The following is a 20,990-nucleotide window of genomic DNA, read 5'->3' as shown; positions in this document are numbered from 1 at the left end:
ACGTTTCAGTGTTATGTATAGAGCTTGCACGTTCTGTATCGGTTTGTGTCCCAGCTGTTAGCTGGCGATGTCCGGTTGGAGGGAACCTTCCTATCCGAGCTGTAAGGGCGCAGAAATCACGCCAGAAAGATGCAAAGTGTTAAACATTCCTTAACCCCTCCAGTGCTGGGAGGGTCAGCAAGCAAACTGCAAAGCAGAGCGAGGACATTCCTGAGAAGCGCTTGCCTCGGCCTAAGCACATTTCACCCCTTTTGCTGGCAGAGGTGTCAGCGACGCGATGGTTGCACTGGAATGGGGCAAGATGTCCAAGCAAAGTATGAGTTCACAGACACCCAGCAGTACCACACATGCATGCCAAGCAATGTGTTGCAGCGTCACGTGGCCCTCGGGGTTAAATTTAAGTGTTTTTAATTCAGAGAGTTGGACTTTCTTTTTTAATTGCTGCAACGTGACCTTCTGACAGAAGCTTATCAGTGATGGGGTCTGGCAGTCCTGGCTTTTACCCTGGGGAAAATGTCAAAGAACGTGAAGTCATCCAACACACACCAAATTGCTAAAAGAAATATGAGTTCGCCATACAGAGACTCTGGGGACTGAAGCACTCATCCGATTCACTAGGCGTCGATGTGGGGTATCCCCCCGATCAGGCGCGACCTGCCCTTGACTTGAGTGGCAGTTAACGTGTTGGGTTGGGTATCCTCCCTGTCTCTGCAACTCCAATGGGAAATGAAGAGAAGCCAAGTGTTTTGTTTTAACATTGTATCCATTTGTGTTTAGATTTTTTTATGCTTTAAGCAGTGAGGTGTCGGGAATCAACCTTAAGTGTCCTGGACCAATATGCCATATTATTCAATAAAGGTGTTTCTCTCTCTCTATCTGGAATTATTTTATGGTATCAGAAAGCAGGGCCGGTTGTAGGGCAGGGCAGTTCCCATGGGCCCGCGCCTGCGTGGGCCGTGTGCTCCTCTCCTTCCTCGGTGCCAGGATCCAAATTCTGCCCGGCAGGAGAGGGGAGAGCAGGAGAGGGAGCAGGGGAGTCCCTGAGCTCCTACAGGACCTCACCGCTGCTCACCCCAAGGTGGGGATTGTGTGTCTGTATCTGGGGGAGGTGTGTGTGCATGTGTATATAGCTGGGGGAGGTGTGTGTGCGCATGTGTATATAGCTGGGGGAGGTGTGTGCGCATGTGTATATAGCTGTGGGAGGTCTTACCTCATGCGGAGCGGCCTTCCTTTGACACTGTCGTGTTGTCATGGCGTCTCGCCACATTGCCATGACAATACAACATAATTACACTGTGACATCATGACGCTGCAGAAGATGGGGCCCGCTGACGGCATGCCACCGTGGGGCCCAGCAAAGGTAAGGCCGGCCCTGATATAGTGCCCGTGGAGCACATACACAAATGTAGCCAGACTAACGTTACTTTGCTTGGCAGTATGCCCAGGCATTCTGCAGCAACATTACTATGGAGACTGAGGCATGTCTGGGTATATGGAGGGTATCGGCCGGGGGAGGAGGAGATGAGTTTGGCCACATCTGTACATTCAAATATCAATACACACATAGTACACACATCTGTATGTATAGTACACGGGGGAAGGACTTTGCTATTAATGGAGCAATCCAGGCAGGTGATTTTTGTAGTGTGCAATTTTTTTTTTTAACATAGGATTAAAGTAGGGGGTTTTGAACTGAACCCCATTAATTTCAGCTCAGGGGACCCTCAGGGCCGCCAACAGGGTGGTTCTGCCGGGGTTGGCGTTCCGGCCCCTGTCAGAAAAAAAAAGTTGCTCCGCCTGCAGTAGGGGCCCGGGTGACCGAGCCTTAACCCACGCTCGCCCCAAGTCCCTAGCCATGCTCCTCAGCCCCCCCCCCCCCACCATCCCCAGGCCCCCAACTGTCCCTAGGCACCCCCACCGTCTCCAGGCCCCTACCGGCATCCCCTCGGCTCCCCCAGCCAGGCCCTACCGCCCAGCATCCTTCCCCACCTTTCAGTCCCTACTAGGATCCTTTCCCCTCCTCCCCCCCCCCTAACCGGCATCCACCATCCTCTGCGGACCGCCGTCTGAGTCCTACCAACGGCTCCAGTTCCGGGCAGGCCCATGTGACCCGGCCTTGCGCTCAGTGCTCTCCCCAGACAGGCGGCTCCATAGACCCCCAACCGGCCGCCGGACCCCACAGCCACCGGTCCCAACCATCCCCAAGGTATGTCTACTTTTTTATATATGTATTGGGGGGAGTGAGGGTCTTTTTATATGTATTGGGAGGAGTGGGGGTATTTTTATATGTATTGGGGGTCTTTTTATACGTATTGGGAGGTGGGAGGGAATGGGGGCTTCTTTATATGTATTGGGGCTTTTGTATATGCATTGGAGGGGTTTTATATGCATTGGTTTGTTTTTATATATGCAATGTTTTTTTTTATATGTATTGGCAGTCTTTTTTATATGTATTGGGAGGTGTTTGTTTTTTTTAAATGTATTTGGAGGGGTTTGTATATATTTGGGGAGGTGGTGGGAGTTGTATATATTTGGGGAGGTGGGGGGTTGTATATATTTGGGGAGGTGGGAGGTTGTATATATTTGGGGAGGTGGGGGGTTGTATATATTTGGGGATGTGGGGGGTTGTTTATATTTGGGGGTTGCGGATTCTGTTGTATGTATTTGGGGATGGGAAGTTTTTTGCATTGGGGGTGGGTTTTTTTGGTATATATTTTGTGGGGGGAATTATGTGAGGGGGAGGGAATTGAGTGAGAGTGGTGTAATTGACGGAAAGGGAGAGAGGAGAGAGGGGGGAGAGGAGAGAGGAGGGAGAGGAAAAGAGGGTGTAGGGGAGAGAAATACATGTGAAGTGGGGCGCAGGGATTGAGAGAGAGTGGGGTAATTGATGGAGGGGGGAGAGTGAGAGGTGAGATGGAGGGGGAGAAATACATGGGAAAAGGGAGGGAAATAGAGGGGGTTCGCAAGGTGTGAAATAGGGCTCACAACACTGCGATTTAAGTAAAAGTTGCACCCTAAAAAAAAAAAAATGTTATGGTAGATTTGCTATGGGGGGCCCTGCTCCTTGCATTTGTCCTGGACCCCCTGCTTCCATAAATACCTTCGTAGGGGGTGCCGGTAGCAGCTTCGGCTGGGATTTAACGTTTCCGCTTTACACAGGTGTAGCCATGCATAATAATGGACTGCAGACATCTTCCCTGCTGGCAGTAAACCCTGGTAAGTTACAGGAATGCCAGCAGTAGTTATGGAGGTTTTTCCCTCACACCCTGGTGAGGTGCCCTATGTATGGATGGGAGTGGCTGCATGCTCTGAGTCCCTGGTTAGTGACATCAGAGATGTGCCTGCCCCCTGAGGTATATAAGGCAAAACACTGACAAAGTTGTTGTTGTTGCTGATGTGTTTGGCTCCTGTGAAAGTGATTGCAGGATAGCTTTGTGCCCACTAGTGCTGTAACTAGTGGCACGGGTTTCCAAATCAAGCCTGTCGAGGCCACACCGTGTCCAGGGACCTGGCACAGGGGTGATCTCCCTACGGGGAGAGGGGATCCCACTCCAATTGGGAGGGCATACCTGGCAAAGGGACAGCACGGAGAGATGTGCGGCTAAAGCTGACAGCTGCCAGGGGCAGTCTATCATATCGATACCATCAATAAAGATGCCCTATTCAAAGATACCCCCACTGTGTGAGTGTGAAGTTACTCAACCGTGGATGACACCACCAAGAAGGAGTACTCTAGTCCATTCCAGTCCACTTACCAAGGGGAGCACAGACTGGGAGGAAGGAGATACAGTAGACACAGAAAGAGTGAGCCTAGCCTGAGGTAGAGCAAACACGAGTCAGATCTACGTTAGGTACACAAGGTGGTGCATAAGGCATTTTTATTGTATCGATGTGGTAGCTGCCCCGCAGAGACTAGCTCCATGTACAAAAATCCAATATTCAGTGGCTGAATGGAGATCGCAAGATTGGAGGATCTGCAAGGTGCAGAAGGTCCAAGATGGCGGACGGAAGCTGAGGGAGAGAACGCACCTGTCCTGTGCGAGTATGAAGAACAAGCTACAGAAGAGACTTTTGTGAGCCTGTTGTGGAATGGCGTGAAAGCCGTGGCTGCACCGTGTTTGTCCTGCTTAGGCCCTTGGGGTAGTAACTCTGAGGACAGCGAGGACGACAGTATTGTCAGGTGGGAGGAACGTAATGGACTTGCTTATCATTTGATATACAAACAACCAAACGCTACCTCAACTGTGAATCAAAGAGACAGTATAAACCAAGATGGCGGTTCCCGCGTTCCCGGGACACCGCGTGGGCCAGTTGCAGAAAGTCTTGCAACTTTGCAGCTTGCTGATTGTTGGCCAGAAGTGGCGCCAACGGGAAAACCCCACCCTATTGGGGAGTGTGGCGCGAAACCTGGAGCCGTGCCCTCATGGACTATGAGTCACTCCGCCCCTGTGCTGGGTCAGCCTACAAGTCTACGAGACCTCCCCTTAGTTTCAACCAGGGGGAGTGGTTTGCAGTTTCGCCGGATGCGGATGGAGAAGGCAGGAGGAGGGGTTGCCAAACCAGCCCCTGCACTCCAGTTGCGAAGAGCCAGTGAGCAGTACCGACCATTAAGGAGAGTACCTCCACTAGTGAAGATGGCTGGTGTACCCGATCAAGCTGAACAGAGTCCGTTGATCACTACGCATCCCTACTCGGCTCCAGGAGGCTTCCTGATCATCCGGGTAGAGGGTGTATAGACTGTGGCGTGTCTCTGCCTGCAGTGCAAACTGCCGGGCGGAGCCGTGGGCACTGCTGCCCGATGCCCTCATTGTGGATTGCAGTATCTGTGGCCCATGCCAACATTTGTGCCGGTGCAAGCTGTGGAAACAGGGGAAGATGTCCCCATGTTGGCGGCGGAGCTTCCCGGTGCGTTGTGGAGAGAGACCACGGGTCCCGAAGAACAGGGACCAGTGCCGGTTCTCAAGAAAGAAAAGCACAGTCATCGACGGGGTGACAAGAGAGGGGCACACTGCCGATCACCTAGCGGGATGCCCCGACCTAATGCGAAGCTAGAGTCCTCGGATGAGGAGTGCGCAAGGCTATCGGATGTGATAGATTTGTTGCCAGAGTACCATACCAGCGGTACGCTTCGGCGAGCGGCCATCCCTTGTGGTGTGGAGACACGGAGTCGAGTGTTGCCAGTACCGCAACAGCCCGAGCAGCGGAGTCCCATGAGCGTGGTGACTAGCGGTTCGGATGGAGGTCGATCCACCCCGACACTACAGAGTAGTAAGTCAAAGCCGTGTTTATCGCAGGCTCCGGGGGTGGTGATCAAGGAAGAGCGGAGCCAGGCCCAGGCGGGATCGCGCAGGAGCAGGGCATTGCCGGATGTCCTTTGTGGAGGAAGAGGTCCCGATTGGGGACCCAACCCAAGATGGCGGCAAGGCACGTGCGTGCACGGAGATCATTTCCGGTGACCCGAGCGGGGTCGAGTGGGAGATGATCGCGCCTCTATGATCGAGCAGCGGAAGCCGGTCGCCTACTTCGAGGAGGAATGGGCGATCGATCCGGAGAGTGAAGAGTCCCAGTACTGGAGAAGAGGAGAGACTTTGTGGCGGAGCTGAGCCAGCTAGTGCTGAGGAGCAGGTCGTAGCCCTGCACATACCAACTGTCCGGCCCTATCCCCAAACCCTGTCCAACCCCAAAGCTAGTCCCAAGGCCTTTGCTAAAGTCCCTGCCCCAGTCGTTTTCACGTTTGGGTCATCTTCTAGTCTAGGGATGTCAGGGGATTCCTGGGTCACATCCGAGGAATGGACTGGGAGCCTGGACTGGGGAACGTCTGATGATGGATCGGTGGGAGGAGGGAGGATTTCACGACAAGTGTCGGTGTCAAGTGATTGTCCTAGCGCTATGAGTGTCACTATTGGGAACAAGTCGCGGGACAGGGGGCTTGCGGTACCATCTGAGGGTACCTCGGGGGTATCTTCTGGGGGGCCCAAAGAAGAGGAATCCTTAGAGTCAGTTCAGGATGAGCTCAGGGAAATTTGATGGTGGGCGCCTTTGTATGAAGGATATGTAGCCTGGATTGATCGAACCCGATTTATTCTAGAAAGAGATGGGGTGGTGGATCACTGGTGGGCTAAAGGTGAATTTGACGATGCGGCTTACCTAAAGGAGCTGCAGGCGAGGTGGGGTAAGATTAGGCGAGGCTTAATCACACCAAAGGGTCCAGATGGATTAGAGGATCCAGTGGATCCAGACGAGCCCCTGTCATGGGTGTTACCGGGGAGGGCTGGCCATGCTAAATTGACCCGGTCCTGCCGTGCAGAACGAGCTATTGCGACCAAATATAAGCGGTCTCATGGGCTTGAGTACCCATACGTCCCAGAGCCCCTTATGAGGGAGATCGAGGATCACAGGGATAGGTGGCTCCGGGCAGACATTGAATATTACATTGTCAATAAAGGTGGTGCCATTACGGGTGTTCAAGCTGAGCAAAGGGTTTCTCAGTTGATGAGGGTGTGGACTATCGGGCGCAGCGTTTACATGCACAAGGTAGTGTACAGGAATGAGCGAGGTCTGCCCCGGGAGTACAGTGTCACGGTGACAGATGCAGCAGGAAGGGAGGTGAGAAAGCCAGACCCTCGACACTACTATTAGGTTGCCTGAATAGAGAGTCTGTGTTTAGCCTAGCGCTCCCTGCTGGTCAGTGAGCGTCATACCGTTGCATTATTATGTAAGTCAATGATATTTTGAAATTCTAAATTTTGTGTTCTTTTGCAGTGTTTCCTGGCGCAAGGTACATCAAAATTAGGTCCCAGCCGGGACGGTGGGGATTCACCAGGGGGAGTATGTAGCCATACATAATAATGGACTGCAGACTTCTTCCCTGCTGGCAGTAAACCCTGGTAAGTTACAGGAATGCCAGCAGTAGTTATGGAGGTTTTTCCCTCACACCCTGGTGAGGTGCACTATGTATGGATGGGAGTGGCTGCATGCTCTGAGTCCCTGGATAGTGACATCAGAGATGTGCCTGCCCCCTGAGGTATATAAGGCAAAACACTGACAAAGTTGTTGTTGTTGCTGATGTGTTTGGCTCCTGTGAAAGTGATTGCAGGATAGCTTTGTGCCTACTAGTGCTGTAACTAGTGGCACGGGTTTCCAAATCAAGCCTGTCGAGGCCACACTGTGTCCAGGGACCTCGCACAGGGGTGATCTCCCTACGGGGAGAGGGGATCCCACTCCAATTGGGAGGGCGTACCTGGCAAAGGGACAGCACGGAGAGATGTGCAGCTAAAGCTGACAGCTGCCAGGGGCAGTCTATCATATCGATACCATCAATAAAGATGCCCTATTCAAAGATACCCCCACTGTGTGAGTGTGAAGTTACTCAACCGTGGATGACACCACCAAGAAGGAATTCCTCACCAGGACCATTTCCCTGCGGAAGCACAGATCCTGATGAGGTGGAGGCGCTGCACATGATATAGGTAGGACTCGCACCCACTACCTCAGCTGCCTGTCTGGATGACATCCCCTAACACCATCATGCGGGAGACTCAGGAGCCCTGTTGCCTACAGGTGCACCACCAGACACAATCATGTAATGGGGATCGGTTAGACCACACGGGCCACTGTGAGATTGGGTGGGTCAGGCCTGAGGGAATACCCGTTACACAGGTTATAGGAAGCCGAACCTGATGACATTACAGCTTCCTATTGGTCCGCAGGGCGCGGGAGCTTTGAAAAGCGGTCATTACATGATTCCTGCTAGCGGACTGGCTACCTACTGCAAAGGAAGTATTTCCGGAAGCAGGGGAGCCCCGGAGTTGAAATTAAAGGGGTTTAGCTTGAAACCCCCTACTTTAATCCTACTTTAATCCTATGTTAAAATAAATACATTTGCACACTACAAAAATCACCCGCCTGGATAGTTATTTTATGATATGTTAAAAACATTATTTTTTTCCGCTTGAATTGCCTCTTTAAGTCGGTGCGGTGAAGACTTGGTGAGCCACTCATCCCCCAATTATTTCATTTAACCCCTTTGCTTCCAAGGGGTTGCAAAGCACTTATCCCCAAATAATTTCTAAGGAAGTCATTTACACTGACCTGCTATGTGAGACTTTGACACAAATTGTGTGGGCATTTAGTCTTTCAAAATATCTTTATTTGGAAAACAATTGATTTGATACAGAAAGGAAAAGGGTGGGATTTCGATACATGCATTTCATTTTAACATTGGAATATTTAGTATTCCAGCAATGTAGTTATAAATATCTATTTCCTAAAACCTATATAGAGGCATATATTTTGGATGTAAAGTAATTATTGGTTGTGTATAATGCCCGTATCAACTTATGATCTCTTGGCACTTACTCTAATAAAAAGCAATTTGCAAAAGGCTCATCAAAAATAATGAAGAGTCTTCGTCATTTCCATGTTGTTACCAGAGCCACACTTTGCAAAACCCCTTCTGGCAGCAATAGCTACGTATAACAGTATTCCTAATCCCTTCAGAGCGATGGTGTTCAGCTTGTTCTCCATGGAACCTTGGTGTTCAGCTTGTTCTCCATGGAACATTGGTGCTCCCAGAGATGTTACAAGGTAACAAGGACTTCTCTGAAAATAATTCAGTGATGGTGTGTTTTATACTTTTTGAGCTATCATGATTCCTTTTTGTAACTAGATCTAATTTTAAAACTTTTTTTTTTTTCTTCACAAAAATGAGCTAAATCGCTAAAATGTAAAATCATTACAAAAAGGCACCTGAGATAAGTAGTCTGGAGTTCTTTGTCAGGACACATTCTGATAGACTGCCTCTGTTCTATAAAAGTTTTAAACCACTGCTGGGGAGGATCTTTTAGGATTTGATCTATGAAAGGGTTAACCTCCCCGCTCTGTAATGCATAGCTGGCTCCACCCACCAGTGAAGAGCTTAATATGTTCCCTTATCATAACACACAGTAAGTATCCTGCTCTACATTCCTGACCCTCCACCACCAACATATGTCAGTGCCTTGAAATCAAACCCACCTCTCCACTGTTATCTTTTCCAATCCCCCACCTTCCCCCTGCCTCCTAAGCTAAGAATTATATTTGGTTATTCTGCCTATGGCCTCATTCATTAAACATGCCAGCACAGTAACCCCATACTCCTATATGAAGTGGAAAGGGAGAGCGTTGGCTTTGCTGGTCTGTTCCTTTTTTTTTTACTCTTGCAGACCCCCTGCACCTCCCACCACGTCTCATGTGCCCTTTTGAAGGTTGAGCTTCGTGAGGTCATAGATAACCTGGGCTATTTAAGCTGAGGTCTGAGGACCTCCAGCCCATGCTCTAGTCTCTGGGTCAGATCACTTTCCCACCTCCACTGTTTTCGCTGCTCTTCACCATGCCCCCTAAGAAGGACGTGCCTGTGAAAAAAACAGTAACCAAACCAGTAGCCAAGCCATCTCCTGTAGCCAAACCCAAGGAACCAGTACCTGCCCCAACTCCAGCAGTAGAAAAACCCAAAGAGGCTCCAATTGACTTGTCCAAAGTGGTGGTAAGTACAGTGACACAGAAGGAGTTATCTCCAGCAGCCTACCTGCCCCTGGGGAGTAGTGAAAGCCGCTTTTGGGAGTCAGAAAAGTAGTCTAAGTTCCCAATAGACTACCGTATCCAAAATCTGAGGGACCAGGGAGGAATTTGTGCCTCTTGAAGTGGGATATTCTTGTTAATTTAGCAATTTATGGGAATGGGTACTAGAATGTGATATTTATTTATTTATAAAAATGTTTTACAAGGAAGTAATACATTGAGAGTTACCTCTCATTTTCAAGTATGTCCTGGGCATAGAGTTAAGATGACAAATAATACATGGTTACAAATACATAGTTACATAAATGAATGGGGTATACATTATATACAAGACATTGCATGCACAGTTAAAGAAAATATATATTATAGGCATATGTACCAGTTACAGACCAGATTAAAATGTGCGACAGCCTTAGTTTTGAAAGAATTTAGACGGTTGGGCGCTGTGAGAATTCTTCAAGAGTACGGCGAGCTCGCCAGTATGGCATGGTCCTTGGGCCATTCTGATTAGTTTGAGTTACCTAATCAATATGAGCTGTCCACACCCCGGCTGCCTTATCTCCCTCACCCCCTCTCGAGTTTGGATACCCAGTGACAGCAGAGCGAGTTGTCTGCACTTGTACAATGCTTTGCAGAAGCCCAGGATTCAGAGGTAACTGAGACTAACCCACGTTTCCTAGAAACACATCCCAAGATATGTGATGAGAGAAAGCTCGGGTATCAGGGATTTGGGATGAGGGATGTATGCGCGATACAGAGAGATCAGGTTTGCAAGGAGATTCAAAGTCAAAGTGGAGCAGGCTTCATTGTTCCTGTGGTTTGATATGTTGGCATAACTGTGATATTGGGAGTTGTGCTGCGAGTAGGGATGCCAGGTGGCATCTCAAAAAATACTGCACACAACAGTGAAAAATGCGGCGCGCTCGAATACCGATACGTAATTTTTTCTAAATTTCACTCCACGTATGCACCAATTTGCACTATTTCATATTCTATTTCGTACGAAATTCTGGGAGGGGTTAGGGGATTGGGCGCCCTCCCAGCATTTTTTACAAAATAGAATATGAAATGGAGCAAATTGGTGCATACGTTGAGTGAAATTTAGAACAAATTACAGAACGGTCAGATAATTTATAAATAAGATACATGCAGTCACACATGGCGAGCTATACTGATCTTAATGCTTCTCTCCAACTACTTTCAAGATTGTTGCACCCCCCCCTCATCCTCCCTCTCCCCACCTTCCCCCCAACCTGCTTTTGAGGCTGCATCCACGCTGCTGCTGAGGGCGCTTAGCGAATTGAGTTCAATGAATGTCAATGTGTCCGGCCACGCTCACGCGTCGCGCGCTCGTGCCCGTACGCTCGTGGGCGCTAGGAGCGACAGATTAAATTGATTTCCAGAAGGGTCACATGACCGTCAGCAACCAATCAGCTCCAGTCACTGGTCGTCCATGCCTCTGGCCACGTCCCCCCCCCCACTCGCGCTTGAAAAAATATGCAGGACAGCCGGGCGCTCCTGCTTGGAGAGTTGGTGGCGTCACTGCTCTCAAGCATGAGCGCAGCCTGAATCGGAGGTAAGAAACCCTGCACCCGGCGCCCCTTCACACTCCCGCTGCCCGCACGTCCAGAGAGGAAAAATACCAGACACATACATGTCCGGTATTTCCTCTCATTTTTCCCTGTACAGATCGGTAAAATACTGGTCGAAAACCGAACGCCTGGCAACCCTAGCTGTGATGTGTGCTCTCTACAGGAACAATGGATGCAATGAGGACTCCTCAGGATCAGCGCCCCTCCCCCTCCCACCCCCTCGGGGGACCCCACCATTCACTAGCTCTGCCTCTGCACTGAATGATTTGTGGTCTGAATCTGTTAGAGTTTATGGTGTGTGCACCTGACACTGAAGGGCAGCAGCAGAGGCATCGCCTTCCCAAGAGGGACTCAATGTTAAGAGGTAAATGAATAGACTTTCAGGGCCTCTGCCATTTAACAGGTTTTGCAATACTTGATAGAGGGATGGATGATTTACCCAGGGAACCTCTGAAGGTGTTAATGCTGCATCTGAGGTCTATGCAGTGTGGTTCCTGCTTCAGCACCTCTGGTACCGAGGGGGTTACTTAATTCTATACTGCCACACGGGACTAAGGAGTAAGGGCGCCTCTGGTACTGAAACTGTAGAGGATATGCCCTCGGCACTGAATACTCTTGGGGGGGGGGGGGAAACAATGCATCATTCCAAATATACCTCTGTTTCTTTCAGTCGACTTCTCAATAAAAATCCTAAAGTAAGCGTTGGATCTCACAGTAACCGCGCAGGAATGGGGCTTGTGAGGACAGAGCAGCTGTGTTACAATAATTGAAATCGTACACATTTCTCTGGAGTGCCACAGAATAAAAATAAAAGGCAAAGGATAACTGAGCGATTAAAACTGACGTGAGCGAAGTGTATTTAAAACTCATGTAGGGGCCTCTGTGGTTTTATTATACCCCTTTGTACCACACAGATCCACAAACGTCCCTTTTATTTTAAGCCATATACAGTAGCTCTACAAATGAAACCCTCTGGCAGCAAAGGGCTGAATTCATATGGCTTATGGCAAAGGGACTTTTGTGAATATTTGTGACAAAGAGACCTTTGTATGACCCCTGGATGGGATTAGTGTTGATGGGGGTACACCTCCATCCTCTCTGGCATCTAGGGTGTTAATGCAGTGCCCTCTGTCTCAACTGAGTATTGAGGAGGTACACAACTGCTGCCCCTGTGGCATTCAGGAGGGGTTACACTGCTGAGGAAAGTTGCTTGTTTAGAGCAGCTGCTCCCTGTAAGGAGATTAGCACCTTCTCTTCAGAGCAGATTTATTAGTGGTTGTTGGGTCCTTGTCCCTCTTCTCTTGGGATGATGAGGACGATCATGTTGCAGAAGATTAAGCTGGGGCTAGCTTGGCATGCAGGCATGGGGCAGGGTGATCAAATGCTATAAAAGGGCTTGTTAGCCCTGAGAGGGGTCACTGTGACCTGGTAGATGAGACTAGATAAGGACACCTAGTTAGTCCCCGTCCCCCCCATTACATTACCACCTCATTCTCTAGTTACATGGTAGATGAGGTTGAAAAGATTTATGTCCATCGAGTTCAACCTGTTAAATTTAGTCGATTTAGATACTCATCCTATATTTTTATATATATGTTGATACAGAGAAAGGCAAACAAAAAGCCCCTGGAAACATTAGCTAATTATGTCTGGCAAGGGGGGGAAAGAAATTCCTTCCTGACCCCTGTAATGAGGGCCGCCGACAGGAGGGGACAGCCGGGACAGGTGCTCCAGGCCTGGTGGCTGGGGGGGCCTGCCGGCCCTGCAGGTCAGGTCCGACCTCAGGTCAGGCCCGGCAGCCGGTCCTCTCGCGGCCGGGCCCTGGCTGTCCCTCAGCTGCAGGCCTCTATCCCTCTGTCCCACACCGAGCTTCCGATGCTGCTGCGGGGGGTATATTTTTCAATATGGAGTGGGTATGTATGTTTTAATATGTATTGGGGGTGGGGTTATATGTATTTAGGGGTGTTTTTTTTATATGTATTCTCTGAGGGGGGGGGGGGTAATTGACGGAAGGTGGGGGTGAGAGACAGGAGAGAGGGGGGGGTGGAGTGAGTGATGAAAAGCGTAAGAGTGAGATGCAGGGGAGAGAAATACATGCGAGGTGAGAAAAGGAATCGAGACAGAGGGGAGAGAAATACCTGGGAAGAGGGTGGGAAATAGAGGGGGCTCATGACGTGTGAAATGGGGGCACTTGCAATACTGCAGGGGGGGTAGGTCCCAGACGTAACTAATCCTGGGCCCCGGGAAATCTGTCTGCAGCCCTGAATCCGGTCCTTCCATTTCCTGCTGAGGAATACCCTTGTCTTCCATATCTGCTCTGCAAACTGACCTCAATACCAGCAAACTCAGGCTACAGTATATGTCCCATTCTGAAAAAGCGTCTGTAGCAAACTTCCCTAGTCTGTTTAATAATTAGCCCTTATGCCAGCATGCAGTGTCAAGTATTTTATTGTCCAGTTCCTTAACACCTCTCAGTAAGCAGAGGACACACTTCTTAACATAAGGTTTACATATGACACATAACATAAGGATATACATACAAGGGTTTCTATACAGCAATATAACCACTTGCCTCCTGGGCTCCTGTCTCCTTGGCTGAGACCAGAATGAGCCTGTGTGTGTTCTCAGAAGCCTGACTACTGTATATAGCTCCTGAGATTAGCTGTAGGTGTTACAGTAGCCCTCTGCCTTAATTAGCTGCCTGTCTTTTGAACAGGGGAGTTTCGAGCAGTTATGCAGCATGCCAGACAAACCTTTGTTAGTACTGTTGGTTTGCAAGTGAGGGGTTTGTAAGCCCCATCACAGCGTCCCAGCGCAAGAAACGTTCTGACCTAATCTCACCAGCCTCTTTATGCCGACATGAATGGATAGCAGCTGCAATAACTCACAAGGGAAGACTGCTCTTCTCTATCTGCATCATTAACTTTTGCTATTTCAGAGACACTCTATTTGGTGGCGACAGAGAGAGGATCCAGCCAGCGTTCACTCTCTAGTAGTGATGTACCGGGTGCCTGGAAATTACCCGGTACCCGGCCATATACAGTATAAACTACCTGGAAATTACCCGGAACCGGCCAAGGGCGCTGGAACCCAGTGCCGGGCATTTTCATCCTGCTCTGTTCCCTTGGTTGTCCTCTTGAAGAACGGCAGGCGTAGAGCAGCAGAAGAGACTTGCCTGCAGCCGGGGGCGGAGGGTGAGGAGGACGACGGCGACATCCTGCAGCGGTCAGCAGCTGGCAGCGGAGGGTGAGGAGGATGACGGTGACATCCTGCAGCCGGTGGCGGTGGGAGCAGAGGACCATGTGACCGGAGCAAGAGTGGCACTAGAGGACAGCCAGGGAGGAGCTGTGCAGCAGCAGTGGCAGAAATCACTTTTAAAGCTTTACACTCTTCTGCCCCTCTTTACATCTCAGCCCTAATTTCTCGCTATGCACCATCCCGGCTCTTGCATTCTGCTCAAGGATGTCTTCTTTCTACCCCCTTTGTATCTAAAGCTCTCTCCCCCCTTAAACCTTTCTCACTGACTGCCCCGCACCTCTGGAATGCCCTTCCCCAAAATACCCGACTAGCACCCTCTCTATCCACATTTAAGACCCACCTTAAAACACATCTGCTTAAAGAAGCATATGAATAGCACTGGATAATCATGGACACATGATACATAAAGCTTGGCCCCCTGCAGACGCGCTTACTAGAAATCCCTCCTACTGTCTCTGTACATTCTCCCTACCTACCAATTAGATTGTAAGCTCCTCGGAGCAGGGACTCCTATTCCTTAATGTTACTTTTATGTCTGATGCACTTATTCCCATGAACTGTTCTTTATATTATTTGTTATTTATATGATATGTATCACTGCTGTGAAGCGCTATGTACATTTATGGCGCTATATAAATAAAGACACAATACAATACAATAAACCAGAAGTCGGAAGACTTCCGGGTCAGACCGCCTGGGGCGCACTCCTCCCCAGCTGTCCTGTAGTGCCACCCCTGCTCCACTCACATGGTCCTCTGCTCCCACCGCCACCAGCTGCAGGATGTCACCGTCTACCTCCTCCTCAGCCTCCGCCGCCGGCTGCAGGTTCTTCAAACCTACCAGGTCAGGTATTCGGCTACCTGGCTGGGTAATTTTTCTTTTTTCCCCTGGTACCCAGTACCCATTGATTTTTTTTTTAGACCCGTACATCACTACTCTCCAGGCTAATCTCACAGAGAGAGGATCCAGCCGCGTTCACGCTCCAGGCTAATCTCACAGACAGGATCCAGCCCGCAGTCACGCTCCAGGCTAATCTCACAGAGAAAGGATCCAGCCCGCGTTCACGCTCCGGGCTAATCTCACAGAGAGAGGATCCAGCCCGCATTCACACTCCGGGCTAATCTCACAGAGAGAGGATCCAGCCCGCGTTCACGCTCCGGGCTAATCTCACAGAGAGAGGATCCAGCCCGCGTTCACATTCCGGGCTAATCTCACAGAGAGGATCTAGCCCGCGTTCACGCTCCAGGCTAATCTCACAGAGAAAGGATCCAGTCCGCGTTCACGCTCCAGGCTAATCTCACAGAGAGAGGATCCAGCCCGCGTTCACGCTCCAGGCTAATATCACAGAGAGAGGATCCAGTCCGCGTTCATGCACCGGGCTAATCTCACAGAGAGGATCTAGCCCGCGTTCACGCTCCAGGCTAATCTCACAGAGAGAGGATCCAGCCCGCGTTCAGGCTTCAGGCTAATCTCACAGAGAGGATCCAGGCCGCGTTCACGCTCCAGGCTAATCTCACAGAGAAAGGATCCAGCCCGCGTTCACGCTCCAGGCTAATCTCACAGAGAGGATCCAGCCCGCGTTCAGGCTCCAGGCTAATCTCACAGAGAGAGGATCCAGTCCGCGTTCACGCTCCAGGCTAATCTCACAGAGAAAGGATCCAGCCCGCGTTCACGCTCCAGGCTAATCTCACAGAGAAAGGATCCAGTCCGCGTTCAGGCTCCAGGCTAATCTCACAGAGAGAGGATCCAGCCCGCGTTCACGCTCCAAGCTAATCTCACAGAGAGAGGATCCAGCCCGCGTTCACGCTCCGGGGTAATCTCACAGAGAGATGATCCAGCCCGCGTTCACGCTCCGGGCTAATCTCACAGAGAGAGGATCCAGCCCGCGTTCAGGCTCCAGGCTAATCTCACAGAGAGGATCCAGCTCGCGTTCACGCTCCGGGCTAATCTCACAGAGAGAGGATCCAGCCCGCGTTCAGGCTCCAGGCTAATCTCACAGAGAGGATCCAGCCCGCGTTCATGCTCCAGGCTAATCTCACAGAGGATCCAGCCCGCGTTCACGCTCCAGGCTAATCTCACAGAGGATCCAGCCCGCGTTCACGCTCCAGGCTAATCTCACAGAGAAAGGATCCAGCCCGGGTTCACGCTCCAGGGTAATCTCACAGAGAGAGGATCCAGCCCGCGTTCACGCTCCAGGCTAATCTCACAGAGAGAGGATCCAGGCCGCGTTCAGGCTCCAGGCTAATCTCACAGAGAGAGGATCCAGCCGCGTTCACGCTCCAGGCTAATCTCACAGAGAGAGGATCCAGCCCGCGTTCACGCTCCAGGCTAATCTCACAGAGGATCCAGCCCGCGTTCACACTCAAGGCTAATCTCACAGAGGATCCAGCCTGCGTTCACACTCCAGGCTAATCTCACAGAGAAAGGATCCAGCCCGCGTTCACGCTCCAGGCTAATCTCACAGAGAAAGGATCCAGCCCGCGTTCACGCTCCAGGCTAATCTCACAGAGAGAGGATCCAGCCCGCGTTCACGCTCCGGGCTAATCTCACAGAGAGGATCCAGCCCACGTTCACGCTCCAGGCTAATCTCACAGAGAAAGGATCCAGCCCGCGTTCACGCTCCAGGCTAATCTCACAGAGAAAGGATCCAGTCCGCGTTCAGGCTCCAGGCTAATCTCACAGAGAGAGGATCCAGCCCGCGTTCACGCTCCAAGCTAATCTCACAGAGAGAGGATCCAGCCCGCGTTCACGCTCCGGGGTAATCTCACAGAGAGATGATCCAGCCCGCGTTCACGCTCCGGGCTAATCTCACAGAGAGAGGATCCAGCCCGCGTTCAGGCTCCAGGCTAATCTCACAGAGAGGATCCAGCCCGCGTTCACGCTCCGGGCTAATCTCACAGAGAGAGGATCCAGCCCGCGTTCAGGCTCCAGGCTAATCTCACAGAGAGGATCCAGCCCGCGTTCATGCTCCAGGCTAATCTCACAGAGGATCCAGCCCGCGTTCACGCTCCAGGCTAATCTCACAGAGGATCCAGCCCGCGTTCACGCTCCAGGCTAATCTCACAGAGAAAGGATCCAGCCCGGGTTCACGCTCCAGGGTAATCTCACAGAGAGAGGATCCAGCCCGCGTTCACGCTCCAGGCTAATCTCACAGAGAGAGGATCCTGGCCGCATTCAGGCTCCAGGCTAATCTCACAGAGAGAGGATCCAGCCCGCGTTCACGCTCCAGGCTAATCTCACAGAGAGAGGATCCAGCCCGCGTTCACGCTCCAGGCTAATCTCACAGAGGATCCAGCCCGCGTTCACACTCCAGGCTAATCTCACAGAGGATCCAGCCTGCGTTCACACTCCAGGCTAATCTCACAGAGAAAGGATCCAGCCCGCGTTCACGCTCCAGGCTAATCTCACAGAGAAAGGATCCAGCCCGCGTTCACGCTCCAGGCTAATCTCACAGAGAGAGGATCCAGCCCGCGTTCACGCTCCGGGCTAATCTCACAGAGAGGATCCAGCCCACGTTCACGCTCCGGGCTAATCTCACAGAGAGAGGATTCAGCCCGCGTTCACGCTCCGGGCTAATCTCACAGAGAGAGGATCCAGTCCGCGTTCATGCTCCGGGCTAATCTCACAGAGAGAGGATCCAGTCCGCGTTCACGCTCCGGGGTAATCTCACAGAGAGAGGATCCAGCCCGCGTTCACGCTCCAGGCTAATCTCACAGAGAGAGGATCCAGCCCGCGTTCATGCTCCAGGCTAATCTCACAGAGGATCCAGCCCGCGTTCACGCTCCAGGCTAATCTCACAGAGAGAGGATCCAGCCCGCGTTCATGCTCCGGGCTAATCTCACAGAGAGAGGATCCAGCCCGCGTTCATGCTTCAGGCTAATCTCACAGAGAGAGGATACAGCCCGCGTTCACGCTCCAGGCTAATCTCAATGAGAAAGGATCCAGTCCGCGTTCATGCTTCAGGCTAATCTCACAGAGAGAGGATCCAGCCCGCGTTCATGCTTCAGGCTAATCTCACAGAGAGAGGATCCAGTCCGCGTTCACGCTCCAGGCTAATCTCACAGAGAGAGGATCCAGTCCACGTTCAGGCTCCAGGCTAATCTCACAGAGAGAGGATCCAGCCCGCGTTCACACTCCAGGCTAATCTCACAGAGGATCCAGTCCGCGTTCACGCTCCAGGCTAATCTCACAGAGGATCCAGCCCACGTTCACGCTCCAGGCTAATCTCACAGAGAGAGGATCCAGCCCGCGTTCACGCTCCGGGCTAATCTCACAGAGGATCCAGCCCGCGTTCACGCTCCAGGCTAATCTCACAGTGAGAGGATCGAGCCCGCGTTCACGCTCCAGGCTAATCTCACAGAGAGAGGATCCAGCCCGCGTTCACGCTCCAGGCTAATCTCACAGAGAGAGGATCCAGCCCGCGTTCACGCTCCGGGCTAATCTCACAGAGAGAGGATCCAGCCCGCGTTCACGCTCCAGGCTAATCTCACAGAGAGAGGATCCAGCCCGCGTTCATGCTCCAGGGTAATCTCACAGAGAGGATCCAGCCTGCGTTCACGCTCCAGGCTAATCTCACAGAGAGAGGATCCAGCCTGCGTTCAGGCTCCAGGCTAATCTCACAGAGAGAGGATCCAGCCTGCGTTCACGCTCCAGGCGAATGTCACAGAGAGAGGATCCAGCCCGCGTTCACGCTCCGAGCTAATCTCACAGAGAGGATCCAGCCCGCGTTCACGCTCCGGGCTAATCTCACAGAGAGAGGATCCAGCCCGCGTTCACGCTCCGGGCTAATCTCACAGAGAGAGGATCCAGTCCGCGTTCACGCTCCGGGGTAATCTCACAAAGAGGATCCAGCCCGCGTTCATGCTCCAGACTAATCTCACAGAGAGAGGATCCAGCCCGCGTTCATGCTCCGGGCTAATCTCACAGAGAGAGGATCCATCCCGCGTTCATGCTTCAGGCTTATCTCACAGAGAGAGGATCCAGCCCGCGTTCACGCTCCAGGCTAATCTCACAGAGAAAGGATCCAGTCCGCGTTCACGCTCCAGGCTAATCTCACAGAGAGAGGATCCAGTCCACGTTCAGGCTCCAGGCTAATCTCACAGAGAGAGGATCCAGCCCGCGCTCACACTCCAGGCTAATCTCACAGAGAGGATCCAGTCCGCGTTCACGCTCCAGGCTAATCTCACAGAGGATCCAGTATGCGTTCACACTCCAGGCTAATCTCACAGAGGATCCAGCCCGCGTTCACGCTCCAGGCTAATCTCACAGAGAGAGGATCCAGCCCGCGTTCACGCTCCGGGCTAATCTCACAGAGGATCCAGCCCGCGTTCACGCTCCAGGCTAATCTCACAGAGAGAGGATCCAGCCCGCGTTCACGCTCCAGGCTAATCTCACAGAGAGAGGATCCAGACCGCGTTCAGGCTCCAGGATAATCTCACAGAGAGAGGATCCAGCCCGCGTTCAGGCTCCAGGCCAATCTCACAGAGAGGATCCAGCCTGCGTTCACGCTCCAGGCTAATCTCACAGAGAGAGGATCCAGCCCATGTTCAGGCTCCAGGCTAATCTCACAGAGAGGATCCAGCCCGCCTTCACGCTCCAGGCTAATCTCACAGAGAGGATCCAGCCCGCATTCACGCTCCAGGCTAATCTCACAGAGAGAGGATCCAGCCCGCGTTCAGGCTACAGGCTAATCTCACAGAGAGGATCCAGCCTGCGTTCACGCTCCAGGCTAATCTCACAGAGAGAGGATCCAGCCCGTGTTCAGGCTCCAGGCTAATCTCACAGAGAGGATCCAGCCTGCGTTCATGCTCCGGGCTAATCTCACAGAGGATCCAGCCCGCGTTCACGCTCCGGGCTAATCTCACAGAGGATCCAGCCCGCGTTCATGCTCCGGGCTCATCTCACAGAGAGGATCCAGCCCGTGTTCACACTCCAGGCTAATCTCACAGAGAGGATCCAGTCCGCGTTCACGCTCCAGGCTAATCTCACAGAGAGGATCCAGTCTGCGTTCACACTCCAGGCTAATCTCACAGAGGATCCAGTATGCGTTCACGCTCCAGGCTATTCTCACAGAGGATCCAGCCCGCGTTCACGCTCCAGGCTAATCTCACAGAGAGAGGATCCAGCCCGCGTTCACGCTCCGGGCTAATCTCACAGAGGATCCAGCCCGCGTTCACGCTCCAGGCTAATCTCACAGAGAGAGGATCCAGCCCACGTTCACGCTCCAGGCTAATCTCACAGAGAGAGGATCCAGACCGCGTTCAGGCTCCAGGCTAATCTCACAGAGAGAGGATCCAGCCCGCGTTCATGCTCCGGGCTAATCTCACAGAGAGAGGATCCAGCCCGCGTTCATGCTTCAGGCTAATCTCACAGAGAGAGGATACAGCCCGCGTTCACGCTCCAGGCTAATCTCAATGAGAAAGGATCCAGTCCGCGTTCATGCTTCAGGCTAATCTCACAGAGAGAGGATCCAGCCCGCGTTCATGCTTCAGGCTAATCTCACAGAGAGAGGATCCAGTCCGCGTTCACGCTCCAGGCTAATCTCACAGAGAGAGGATCCAGTCCACGTTCAGGCTCCAGGCT

General features: G+C 51.8%; 1 protein-coding gene across 2 annotated transcripts in view; it reads left to right on the top strand.

Annotated features, from left to right (window-relative positions):
• The first annotated feature begins 9,348 nt into the window (after positions 1-9,348).
• MYL6 (myosin light chain 6) overlaps positions 9,349-20,990 on the top strand; it is a 39,260-nt gene continuing 27,618 nt past the window's right edge. The window contains exon 1 of one of the 2 annotated variants that reach the window (XM_075591334.1): positions 9,349-9,523. In XM_075591334.1, the coding sequence (XP_075447449.1) occupies positions 9,371-9,523 (153 nt within the window). In that variant the 5' untranslated portion in view covers positions 9,349-9,370. The remainder of the gene's footprint in view (positions 9,524-20,990) is intronic. The other variant, XM_075591333.1, reaches the window with a different exon arrangement.

The sequence above is a fragment of the Ascaphus truei genome, chromosome 3 (assembly GCF_040206685.1).
Source record: "Ascaphus truei isolate aAscTru1 chromosome 3, aAscTru1.hap1, whole genome shotgun sequence".
In the NCBI taxonomy this organism is placed as follows: domain Eukaryota; kingdom Metazoa; phylum Chordata; class Amphibia; order Anura; family Ascaphidae; genus Ascaphus; species Ascaphus truei.
The sequence above is the reverse complement of the archived record's forward strand: the minus strand, read 5'-3'. Positions and strand labels throughout refer to the sequence as shown.